At 39.4% G+C, this 13,516-nt stretch overlaps 1 protein-coding gene across 3 annotated transcripts in view; it reads left to right on the top strand.

Moving 5' to 3' along the window:
* Positions 1-13,516, top strand: part of sgsm2 (small G protein signaling modulator 2) — a 79,513-nt gene that overhangs the window by 13,718 nt on the left and 52,279 nt on the right. For all 3 annotated transcript variants that reach the window (XM_031285678.2, XM_031285671.2, XM_031285679.2), the window contains exon 2: positions 1,207-1,282. In XM_031285678.2, coding sequence (XP_031141538.1) covers positions 1,207-1,282 — 76 coding nt within the window. The remainder of the gene's footprint in view (positions 1-1,206; positions 1,283-13,516) is intronic.

Below are 13,516 nucleotides of genomic sequence, written 5' to 3'. Positions count from 1 at the left end.
AGTGTTGTTGAACTCACTCAGGCTGTCCTCCCCAGAGACACGATAGATAGCAGCAGAAAAGACTCATTTGAATGTTTCCGGGATGACATGGTATTAATTGGAAGTCAGTGGTGCGAATGTTTGGGCGAGACTGCCAGAGCTGTATTAGTAGCTGTCCCACTGTTAAGAGGAGACTGCATAATTCTTTAAAGTGCTCATATTATGCTCATTTTCAGGTTCATAATTGTATTTAGAGGTTGTACCAGGATAGGTTTACATGGTTTAATTTTCAAAATAAACACCATATTTTTGTTGTACTGCACATTGCTGCAGCTCCTCTTTTCACCCTGTGTGTTGAGCTCTCTGTTTTAGCTACAGAGTGAGACATCACACTTCTGTTCCATCTTTGTTGGGAGTCACACATGCGCAGTACCTAGGTAAGGACTACTAGCCAGTCAGAAGCAGAGTATGAGGGCGTGCCATGCTAGCAGCTAGGCGAGCATTATAACATGTGTTACAAAGTGATGCACGTTTGTCGCTGAAGTAAAGGCTGGACTACAATAGAGCTGTTTGGAGCAGTTTGTGAACAGTGTTTTCTGTTGGAGATGGTAAGTCCCTTTGGGGTGGACTTTGGGCTTTTTCACTTTGGAAGCCTATTACATGCACAAAAAAGATATATAACACAATAAAGGAAAGGGAAAACGCTAAAAAGCATAATATGAGCACATATGAGTTATGTTTTTGTAATCGGGTAGTTGGAGATAACCAAGTACAAATAATTTGGTAGCTTTGTCGGCTGTGGTTATTGACAGTAATAACAAATGCTATCTGATAGGCTTGCTGCGCTAGTCGGTGTTACAGGTGTTACACGGTGTCTGGGCATACTCCGATTACATTACATGCTGCCCCCACCGTCGTTTTGCTTTTCACTCATCACCGAGACGAGACCGACAAGACGATGGCGGAGGATTTGGTGTCAAAGTAAAGAGCAAAAGTGCGGATTATTACTGTAGTGATCATGTAGAGTTCATGAGTTGTGTTTTCAGATTTTCTGTGACACCTTTTATCTTCTTATGGCCGATGTATGACTGATGCAGATCACCTTGACTGTGATAATGATGATGACTACAGCATTTTCTGTACAGGGAATAATGGCAGCTAATGTAATGACGACGATGACAACTATTTCACGTACAAACTGTGGCTCTTTTCTGCTTTTGTGTGCAGGTGAAGCAGATTATGGAGGAAGCAGTGACTAAGAAATTTGTCCACGAAGACAGCAGCCACATCATTGCTCTGTGCAGTAAGTACGCTCTTCTCTTTTTATCTCGACACACACACACACACACACACACACATTGTCTCCTTCTCTTCCGCTCTCTGTCTTGCGCACACACACACACACACACACACACACACACACACACACACACACACACACACACACACACACACCTGTTGAACTCCTCAGCAGGTGACTGGGTTTTGCTTCTCCGTCAAGGACACTGCTTGACGTCACTGTGCCTCTGACTATGCTGCTGCATCAATGGAAAGTTAATAATCACAGTGGAGCTAATGGAAACCAATTTTAGAGACAGGCTGTACAAAACCCAGGTTTTCTAAGCCCTGGACGTGTGTGTGTGTGTGTGTGTGTGTGTGTGTTGGCCAAAGAAAGATAGAGGGGTTGCCCCTCCTGACCGGATGGTTAAGCCCGCAGGGGTGTGTGTGTGAGTCACAGCTTCCACGCTGGTCATACAGCTGACTGGCTGAAGCCTCAGATCAGCACCCCCAAATGACCGATGACACAGTAGAAGCGTTTTGTCTGTTTTATGGGGTTCAGACACATAGCTGCAGGAAAACTCAAATACACTAGATATCTCAAATAGATACTTTTTTATTACTTGTAAATATGTGGCATATGAGTGCTATGTGGTATTCAGAAATGTGATGCTGAGACATAAACAAGTTTTTAGTGATATCTTGATTATAATCTTTCATGCATTTCTGTACACATGCATGTATGCATGCAGCCCATTGGTTGGGCCATATTGCATGAGTAACACAGTCTGCCTTGTGTGTATTCAAAAAGCTAATTAAAGAAAAACTTTACATCACATTTTATCATGAACAATGACAACGTATTAAAACGATGTATTCAAACCCAAACACAGACCCCCCATCCTTTTGCCCCTACCTGCCTTGTGTCCCGCAGTTACCCCAAATCCACTGACACTGACACTCCCACAGATCATTGTGCCAGCATCCCTCCATCTACACTGCCATGGTAATGTCTGATGAGGTGAAACTCCAGAAACACTTGTAGTATACAGAACAACGTTATTGTTAGACCAAAGCGTTTTGGCTTGTAGAATTCACCAGGGTCATCAGCAGGAAGGCTACAAGCCAGACTTTTTCCCTTCTCAATGCACCTTAGAAGTAGGTAAAGTTGTGCCGGAAATCCCTACTCTGCCATTTTAATGCCTAAATAACACATCATCCAGAATTCATAGGTCCTGGTTACTCCAATGTTTTTTTTTTTTTTGGTCTAACATTTTTTTTATTTGCACCACCATCAGTTGATGGCATTGGAAAGAAGCCCTCCCTGCATCTTGTTAGTTGTGTTGGGTGACTTGCTGATATAAACTGTGAGACAATATACATTAGTTAACTATCAGTTTGGATTAACAGGTTTGGCGATGAAGTACGTTGCTTTTAATTTGAAAGTTGCCAAAAATACATATTCCCATCTGGTTATTTTATCTATGGTTATTCTCAGCTCAGCTGAATATCATGATATCATATACTGTGACAAACCAAACATTCCCTGCTGCTGCTTCACATTAAAAGCTTTACGCAGAGAACCAGATTGTACCCAAATTATACACAAATCAACTAACTGCTCTGTCCCATAACTGCAGTTACAACACTTTGTCGGAGGGCGTTTTCCCGAGGTATTTAAAGAAAGGATTATTTTTCACAGATTGAGACCTGCCTAAGATTCTTGTACTATGCAATAGGTTTTTTTCTTTTGTGTGATTTGCTTTTATTATGAAAAAGTAATAGGAAATGCAACACGTTTGTCCACAAGTTAGCAGAGCTTCATTAGCGGTGCTATTCTTCAATCAAAACAGGTCTAATCAACCAGATATGGACATACTCTGCAATATTTGGTTAGTAGGTGAATTTTAAATACTGCCAGGAGGAATGTTTTTTTTTTTTTTTTTTTTAAACTGCTACAGTGAGGAATTCTATGGTACAGTTTTTGTGTAGTATAGTATATTTTGTATGTACAGTATGGTACGGTATTGTATAGTATAATATAGTATAGTGTGGTATACTATAGTATGGTATGTTATGTTTTGGTACTTTACGGTATGGTATGGGACAGTATGGAGAGGTAGATCGCTTTACCGTATGTATATTCTGTGTATTTTCTGTACTGTTCCTTTTGTTTCCACTCCTTTATGCTCCTGAATTTCCTCTTTTGGATGATAAAGTAAAATTTGATTTGAGATTCTGTGTACGATGGTATGCTATGGTATGATATGATATGGTGTGGTATGGAATTGTGGGTTTGGTACAAGTATTCACAAGTATTAACATAGTCTGTGTGGGAGGCATATATACACTAAGATACTAAAATGCCAACATTTATACAGAGGTTCAGAGGCTTTTTTTCTGATCAGACTGAGGTGTTACAGCCATTTTGTATTTGCTTCTAGACCTGATGTGTATGTGTAAGTATTTGAATTTATGGAAAAGGTTGTGAATTCATTTTCTGAAAGTTTCACTTTGCTACATCATCCAGTGATGAATTTTATTAGTGGCCTTATATAGTTTGATCAGGGCCATCTGTAATTTCAGTCAATTTAATTTTCCTGTGTGAAATTATTTCACAGTCTGCAAAGGTTCGAGGGTAAATCAGTTATAAGCTACATGATGTCCCCACGTACTAATCCTGGCTGATCCCTTAACGCTTCCACTTCAAGGTTGAGATATTACAGCACACATTGTACAGGTGGAAAGATGTGAGAACTACTGGGACTAGTTCATTTTCCTAAAGATATGCTGAAATTCAAAGATTATAACAGCCAGTTCTTTCCTTCCTCGTGTACAGACAGGACCATGTAAATTGAATTGAACCCTGTGGGCCACTGTGATTCGATGCAATAAAAGAGTGACTGCTGTGAGAGCAGAGTTCATTATCTATCATCATCAGTAGATCAATCGTCTCTCTCTAGAACAGACAGAATCACAGCCGTCCCCGTCAAAGTACTAGACCTGGTAACAGGGCAGTGTGGAATGAAACTGTGTTAGTTTTAATTAGAGCTATTCCCAACATGAGACTGATCCTGAGGCATCTCATCTCATTATCAATGTATTTAGATGAGGCGGGGCGCCTCCACTATCAAACCCTGTAAGAAACACTGACTTTGGTAAACAAATAAGACCGTGGTGGAGCAGCCTGGAGTAACTGTTAATGTGCATTCATAACGTACAGTATGTATACTGTGCTTCATGTAGGGAAAGTGCTAAGTAAAGGAAAACCAATTCATATTACCAAAAGCTTTCAATTTACAAGAGTAGGAGATCCCAAAAAATGGTTTCCAGTCTGCAGACTCACAGATATGTGAGGAAGCTCTGCCATACAGACATGAATCCTCTGCTCAGTGCTTCCTTAAAGGGATAGTTTGGATATTTTAAAGTGGGGCTGTATGAGGTACTTATCCATAATCAGTGTATTACCTACAGTAGATGGCGGTCGGCACATCCCCAGTTTGGATAAGCAGACCGAAGTACCAACACGGAGCAAAGCATTGTACTGCTGTGGACGGTGCCACACTGATATTGGTTTTTCTGGCTGAGCATTTTGTTGGCTAAAATACATTTTTGCTTTTGGCCCCGGGAGTCTTTAGTGTCTGAGGTCATCAGAATCAGCCGACATTCTCAAATATTAACACAAAACATTAACATATCAAAAATCAGTATCACAAATCTCTACTCAGTCAAGTGATTCCACCAGGATCCACACCCCCAGACTGTGAAGCTGTTTTCTAATTACATAGAGCTATACTGTAGCTATAGTTTCCTCTCTGATGTTTGTATTCGGTTACTTTAATGAGACAAAAAGCTGTGAGCCATTGTACAAATCCTGCAGGACGCCCACATGACCCCCTCAAGGAAATTGCAATGCAGCCCTCTTGAACCTTTATTGTGTGCTTTGTGCAAAGTGTGTGAATGTGAGAATGTGAGAATGTGAGAGAGAGAGAGAGAGAGAGAGAGAGAGAGAGCTCATAGAGTGTCATCATCTTATGCTTCAGGTCATTTGCTTGCAGATGGAAAATTCACCTGATCAACATGACATGAAAATCAAAACAACATTTAGAAAAAAAAGAACACAACATTAAAACAACAGTTGTTTTGCATCTCAAGGCCACCATACTTATTGGCCTAAATCAATTTCAAAGTTCAATCAAAGTTTTAATTTCAGTTAAACACATGTCATACACACTACAGTTGCATCTGCAGTACATTTTTTAGATGTAGAGCAGTACTTCTATACTTCTATCATTGCAATCTATAGACATGGCACCATTCTATATGCTGGTGAGCTGTTTCAAAATATTTCAACTTTATGCAGTGAGATCATTTGGGTGCATGGCTCTCCTGCTTCCAGCCTTAATAATTCTCATCTGACTGTTAGTAAGACACCAAACAAGCATATGTTTCAAAATGTTTGATTGAAAGTGACAATTATTGTCTTCCTAATTATTCCGTAATTATTTCCAGCCAGTGATGTCCTTACAGGTGTTTGCAGTTGACCAGTGATCTGAGACACAAGGTGTGATCTATTTTACTAGTTTGTCCACAGGATGTCACTGACTATGCTTCTATACTAATATTGGTGTATAAAGCTGTTAACCGTGTGAAATCCTGCCTTTTAACCAACCAGTATGATGTTCACAAAAACACCTTTACTTGAGTACTTGTGCCGTATGCTGGTTATGCCAGATTTAATCAAGGTAGAGATATCAGGTGAGACATAAATCATGCACCACAACCATTAAGATAAAGGGCTGAAGATAGAACTTCTTTCAGAAAACTGGAAGATTTTGAATCAACCAAGAGAAGGACACACACATGAGCTGCTGTGCGTAACAGATTTTGGATACAATCGTCCGTTAATCTCTAACTCAACAGACTCTACCTCTAGACTCTAATAACTCTAATAAAATTAAATTTGTATGTGCCGTTCATCATATGTAGTTTTATCTAATCTTATCCTATTCTGGATTTTGATCAAGGCTTCTAAATACCACATACAGTATGTAGTTGACCAACCAGATGTAAATGTGACTAAATGTGATCAGAACACGTAGGGGCTCTTTCACGTCAGTCCTGCAGGCTTACCCAGCCATGACATCACTGTAATGCAGGCTAATCATCAGCCTCATGAGCTGGGCGACTCTTGGGAAAGGTGTAAGGTAAAAAGCCAGATGCTAATATCCAATGATGTCAGCGCAGGAATGAGTCACTGCCGACTAGGCCTGTAACCATTATTATATAATTGTCTAATCGCAATCTTTTGACATAATTGCAGTTAATTTGTTTAGCCGCAATTAATTGCTTACATAATCTAAGGTCGGGAAAACTATGTAATACTGTACTATTGTCAATTTTATGTTCATTTAAGAAAAAAATACAATGTTTTAATGATAATAAAGAGGCGTGGTTTACTTCATAGGCTGTGTTGCCACATTATCTGGGTCACATAACAGTGATGTAACCAAAATACATATCCTGGAATTCATTTAAATTATTTTGTTTGGAAAAGTAATAAATGAATAAACATTTTTAAATGGGACTGCAAGAGACAGTTGTATTGTTAATCGCAATTATTTCTGAGACAATTAATTGTAGAGTACACAGGTAGGGGGGGTGGCAGTAGCTCAGTCCATAGGGAGTTGGGTTAGGAACCGGAGGGTTGCTGGGTCAAGTCCCCGTACGGAGTGAAGTATGGAGTGTGGACTGGTAGCTGGAGAGATGCCAGTTCACCTCCTGGGCACTGCCAAGGTGCTCTTGAGCAAGGCACCAAACCCCCAACTGCTCGGGGCGCTCCTCCAAGGAGCAGCCCCCTCACTCTGACATCTCTCCATTAGTGTGTTTAGCATGTATAGGTCCTGATCATGTTTGTAATTCACACACATTGAATCATTTACAATCCCTTAATTGGCTCCATCTGTTGATAGCCCTCCCGAAGTTGACTCATGTTATCACCCCTAGCTAGCTTAGCTTTTAGTTGTTCTTTGTTTAATTTCCTTCTTTTCTGTGATGGCCCAGTATGAGCCATAACTACAACAGATAACTTCTAAAATAACATTAAAATACAATTAGGCCTATATAAAGAAATCTCCTGCTTCCTTTTACCTGGGTCAAAAGGGGTCTTTGGTGTTTTTTGCCCCCAACGTCTCCTCCCAGGCAGCGCAGCAATGGTTATGTTTAGGGTTAAGGTTAGGGTTAGCTGCCTGGAAGGCGCCGTTGGAGGCAAAAAACACCATAGAGCATCAAAAGGCTGGATAGTAACACAGGCTTTTTCAGTATAACAAAGAAATCAGAATGTGTTACTGTAGCGTCGTCTACCTGCGCAGGAAAAATCCAACCCGGGCAGAGGCATGAATTAAAACTATATAAAAATGGTGTTCTATTCACTATTAGTCTCGTTTGCTGTTACAGGTCATTTAAGACCATTGTATGAAAAATGACAGAGCTTCAGAAAAATTAAAAAGTTGCATATAGTCACTTTAAGTTTAAGAAGATGCTGTTGATTATTTAATGGCAACATATAAACTTAAAAAAGGTTGGCTGGGGTGGCCAGTACATTTTTAGTGGGAGCTGGTGGCACCCCGGGTATTTACTGCAGTTATAGATAGAAACCTGCAGGATGTTTGTTGGCCAATCTCTCTGTGTAGTTGCAGTTAGCTGTTGTATAACTGTATCTATGTGTAGGAGTCCTAAACTTCTCCACAACATTTCAATTGATCACATAACTCACCCTCATTAGCCTCGTGGATGGGGTAGTCAAGTTGTGTTATGTGTGATTTTTCAGACATCATTTGTTATGGTATCATACATGTTATCTTGCTTATGTGAGTGTGATAAAACCTAGACAAAAGAAAATCTTGGTGCATAAAATGGTGTCTAAAAAGATACACAGCTGAAATGAACACCGGCGTGTGCTATTAATAGAGCACCCAAAAATACTGCCTTTAAAGAGCTGCCATCACCATGACTGGCTTTTTTCCCTTAATATCAAACTTCCCAGGCTGAAAACAGAAACACTGAAATATTCTGGTAGAAATACAATAGCGATCTACATGTAATTTCCACTCATACCCACACTTTTCTGCGTAGAAACGCTGCCCTTAAAATATACATAGTCTTCAATTAACTGCACCGTCTGTAATTAAAAGACTAATAGGTAATTATAGATGATGCCAAAGCCTATTCATTTGTCATTAGGTCATAGCATTAGGCTGATGAGGAAGTCTGGTGTTAATAAATCAACCCCTTTACCAGCCTCCAGCTTCAGAAATCAGAAAACGTTACACCGTGAATAAGAAACATATATTGTTACAGATTAAGCTACACAGCAGTATATAAAGGGATTAAAATAAGCCCCACCTTTATCAACTGCAACATCAAGGTGATACGTACATTAATCTATCTATAATTATAATCCAATAATATAGCATACTTTATTCTAAAATGGGCTATTCTACGTCATGAGTACTTTTACTTTAATTACATTTTGATGCTAATACTTTTGTACTTTTACTTAAGTAACATTTTGAATGCAGGATTTTTACTTGTAACAGAGTCGGCTATTCCTACACTGGTATTGCTAAGTAAAATCTGAATACTTCTTCCAGCACTGGGGGATGATCGAGGCAGGCTCACTTTTGTTCCTGCTTACTGGCGTGTAACAACATCTGTAGTTTGGGTTTGCCAGACCATCCACACGCTGCAGAGTGGAGGAGGGTGTGGCTACTCCACACAGCATTCCGGGATGGGAAAAAAAACTTGCTCTGGTTAAAGGTGCAGTAGGTAAGACTTATAAAACTAACTTTCTGTCATATTTGCTGAAACTGACTCTATGTTCGAGGAGAACTACATGAAACAGGTCATTTAAAAAAAAAATCTGACTCCTCTGGCACCACCTACAGCCTGTAGTACGATTTGCAAAAATCCACCACTCCCTGTTCAGATGCACCAATCAGGGCCAGGGGGGGTGTCTAACTGCATGTCAATCAATGCTCATGCACACACATTCAGTCTCCCTTGTGGGGGGAGGGGTTTAGGAGACCGTTATGGGCTTTAGCAGAAAGGGGGGAGGGACTGAGAAGTTGTTGATGTTCAAAGTCCTGGATCTTCGCAATCCTACCTACAGCACCTTAATTGGCATTTCTTTAAACCAATCACAATCGTCATGGGTGGCGCTAAGCTCCGCATGGACATTGGACAGATAGTCTAGCTAGCTGTCTCAATTTATCATGCAGAGATCTGAGGAGCAGTTAACCATAGTTCTCAAAAATCGACCAGAGTTTAAAATTCCAACACAAAGAAAGCGGAAGGTAACGGACATCGGTGAAAATACATGCATCCAGCGGAATTTCCTGCGGCACTGGAGCAATCCCTTGAAGTGCAACATCAAGAATATAGACTACAACATCTGTAAACAAACATTTTCTGTTGATCCAAATTTTGGCTTTAAAACTTCAGTTCATAAATTACTTTTTTGTCATATTTGCTCGAACTGTCACTATCTCTTACTACAGGGGTCTTCAACGCGTTTTAAGCCAAGGACCCCTTAACTGAAAGAGAGACGGAGCAGGGACCCCCTACTACATCTCAAAAATTGGATTAAATTTTATAAAAATTAAGTTGCATATTAAACTGCGCTTACAATAACATGTAGGGCGGCCTAAAGTCTTAATACATACCTTTTTTGCATAGAATATTATGCTATTATTAAAAAAAATTGCTGGCATGATTTTATAAATCATGTTTTAATGTTAAACATACATGTTGCACAGTGAATCCTCAGGATCAAATGTATCTGTGGATGGCTACCTTAGTGACTACCTTACCTATAGGCCAGTATGCTTATCATCAATAGTTTTTTTCACAAATAGGCTGATTCATGTTTGCTAATAATATGTTGGATTCATGTTAACACATTTGAATTTTCTTGGAAACTTTCAAAAACGTAACAATATTTTGGTGGCCCCCCTGCAGTAACTCTGAGGACCCCCTAAGGGTCCCGGACCCCCTGTTGAAGATCTCTGTCTTACTACATAAATCGGATCATCAGAAAAATTACATCCTCTGCCTCCTTCTGGTGCTCCTAATAGCAGAGGAAAAACAACCAATCAGCAGGGCCACACGCAGAATTTTCGGCAGATTCTCTGCAAATTTAAAATAAATAAATAATTAAACTCAGAATGTTCACACATCTCCACCACATGCACAAACCTTCAAACCTTCTCATTTTACAACTTAACAGTACACTAAAATATGTTTCTGAAACATTTCATGTGAGAAATAGGCAATGCACTGACATAATCTTGATTCATATTTGATCAGTGCTGCCTTTTTTTTACAGTTTGATCAGAGTTCACGAGCAGTGGCTGCCAGGAACATGATTTTTTTCCCAAATAACCTGCCTCACTGTCAGGTGATGGTGACAGTTTCAGCAAATGTGACAAAAGGTTATTTTTTATAAAAAAGTTACCTACTGAACCTTCTGAAAATGTTTTTTTTTTTTTTTTACAAATACAATGTGTGAGAAATGAAAAAGAAAATGGCTTTTAAACAGCACAAATGGCAGATCAAAGTCCACCGTAGCTGTTACATTTCTACATAGCAGAAATAAGAGACAGAAAGTGAAATGAAGAAAGGGGGATAATTGATCTCAGTGATTTGGGGTTAGAAGAAGGATGTGATTTGATTAACTGGGAAAGTGTGGAGGAGTAGAGCAGAAGTAAAGGAAAGATTGGTGAGTAAGAGGAAGGGATGGCCTGAAGCAGCTAATGGGCTCATTAGGAAACTCGTGGTCATGTAATGACCTGCCACCGAATGGACATCTGGGGCTCCACGCACTACAGACAGATGAACAGACAGAAATAGAAAGAAAAAATAGGAAAGAGATAGCGGAAGACAGTAATAGAGAAGTAAGAGATATATTTAACCAATGGAAAGAATGAAGGGGCATATAACAAGGTTGTCCACGTCATCCCACTTAGGTTTCAGATAGATTTAATTGGATATGTATTATGAAAAAGTCAAAGTGTACATCCACCCATCCATTATCTGTAACAACTTATCCTATTCAGCGTGAAAGTAATTAAAATGCTGTTAATCAGAATGATAATCAGATTATCAGTAACAGTAATTAGCATTGGATGATAGAACTCATACTGTAGATGTTACATCTCAAGCCTAAATATGTGGCTCAAACAACATCATTTTCATTTTATATTCCTCATCATTAAATTATACTGTGAGGTGAGCATACTCACACTCACACATCATCTGTTACAAGTATTTCAAAAGCCTATAGTACAAGTTTATTCTTTTCCAGACCAATCAGTTGTAGACACAATCACAGCATTAATGTTGGTGGGTGTTTCAGATCGTAAAGTTAATTTCCAAATGTTGCACCAGAGATATAATTATTATACTTTAACAACTCCAGTGGAGGACAAATAGTCCTGTCACGCATACAATAGTTTACCAACAGGGAAAGCACCATGTGTATTAGAATGGGTTCTTTTTACAGACATGCTTAACACTAAGTTCTAAAATATAATGGGAAATGAAAATCACCTAAACTGTCTTTACACATTACTTTCGCCCTCTTTTCATGAAGTATCTTTGTGTTTTCCAAACTGTATCATAAATGAGCCTGCATGATGTACACTGGAATGCATAGCTTGAGAAAAGTAATACAAAACTGTGATCTGTTGTTGTGATGGTTGAACTGGCAGATAATGACTGTTAGCTAATGGTATGATATACATATCAAGGACAATGGGCCTCTTGCAAGAGACACTTGTATGAACAGATTTAAGTGGCACGTATGGATGATTGAATAGAATTTGTTGCATTCACAATTTTTCTCAATTTTCTTATGCACGCAAAAGGAGGCATATTAAATAATACCGTATATAAGCTGTATGTTAACTTATAGCTATACTTACAAGCTAGGCTCCTTACAAGCATGCTAATAACTTATTTAAAGAGTTGGGTCTTGACAACGTTGTGTTAAGAACATAGACTAACTTATCAGAGTTAACTTGAATGCATAAGTTTTGGACAAATTCGTGCAGAGGCGTTCATGATCGTTCATGATCGCAAACTCCAGATTGAACGCCACAAATAAATCAATGTGATGAAATACACTGATACATATTACCAAACTAATTCATGTTTGAAATAAAAAAAACTTTGCTGATTGACAATTTTGCCAGATGCCCATTTAGCAGGCGGAAGTGGAAAGGAGATCAGGTCTGTGTGTGAGCGATGGCTTCCTTATCCTGTCTCTTCTCAGGACTTTTTAAGTAAATTCAGGGTGATTAATCAGCGTCATTTGGGCTATAATGTGTGGAGGTTGGCAGTATGCTGATCAACCATACATAGTCGTCATTGACCGTGCTTATTGACATGGCTTTTCATCTATAATCGCTTAAACATTTTGAATTTGGCTGCTGATCTTTATAAACAAAATTCCTGAGAGTTGAGGACCCCTGCGGTGTGTTGAGGGTGGGCACAGAACACCTACTCATTAAATGCACTGACTTCACAGATACCCAATCTCACTCCAAACTAAATTGAAAAGTTGGCAGCCCTGGACAGCACATCAGAGCCACAGCAGAGTCGTGACTAGAGAAGTGGCGCTCCACACAATGCTTTTAGCGTGACTCGAACCACAGTGCAGCATATTGAGTAATGTGTGCATTCACACACACACACACACACACACACACACACACACACACACACACACACACACACACACACACAAACAAACACACAGAGTGTAGATTAAACTGTGTGTTTCACCCTGTCAGTGTAGCTTTATGATTGTAGGCTTGAAAACCCAAACATGGGGCATTTCCATAGCAGCAAATATATTAATGGATAAATGTGAGAACAAAAGCATGAACTGAAATGCAGCAACCAATGCCTGAGAAGATAAATTACACAGTTACAGCCTCATTAGTCTCACATTATTACTTTACCCAATAGCTATCACTCACTCCCTGTAGACTTGAAAGGTGGCTGTAAGCGTTTTTGTTTTAGTTTTCTCCTACAGAAAACAGAGGCAAGGTTTTTACAGTGGGGAAAAAATGCATAAAAATAGCAATGATAACTTCTCAAAGCACTCCTGAAGAATAATCCAGTTCTCTGCTGTCCACCCATGTGCCCACTCTGTTCCAAACTAAATACACACCTTCTGTCTCAATCATCATGCATG

This window comes from Sander lucioperca, chromosome 5, assembly GCF_008315115.2.
Source record: "Sander lucioperca isolate FBNREF2018 chromosome 5, SLUC_FBN_1.2, whole genome shotgun sequence".
Classification (NCBI taxonomy): domain Eukaryota; kingdom Metazoa; phylum Chordata; class Actinopteri; order Perciformes; family Percidae; genus Sander; species Sander lucioperca.
The sequence above is the reverse complement of the archived record's forward strand: the minus strand, read 5'-3'. Positions and strand labels throughout refer to the sequence as shown.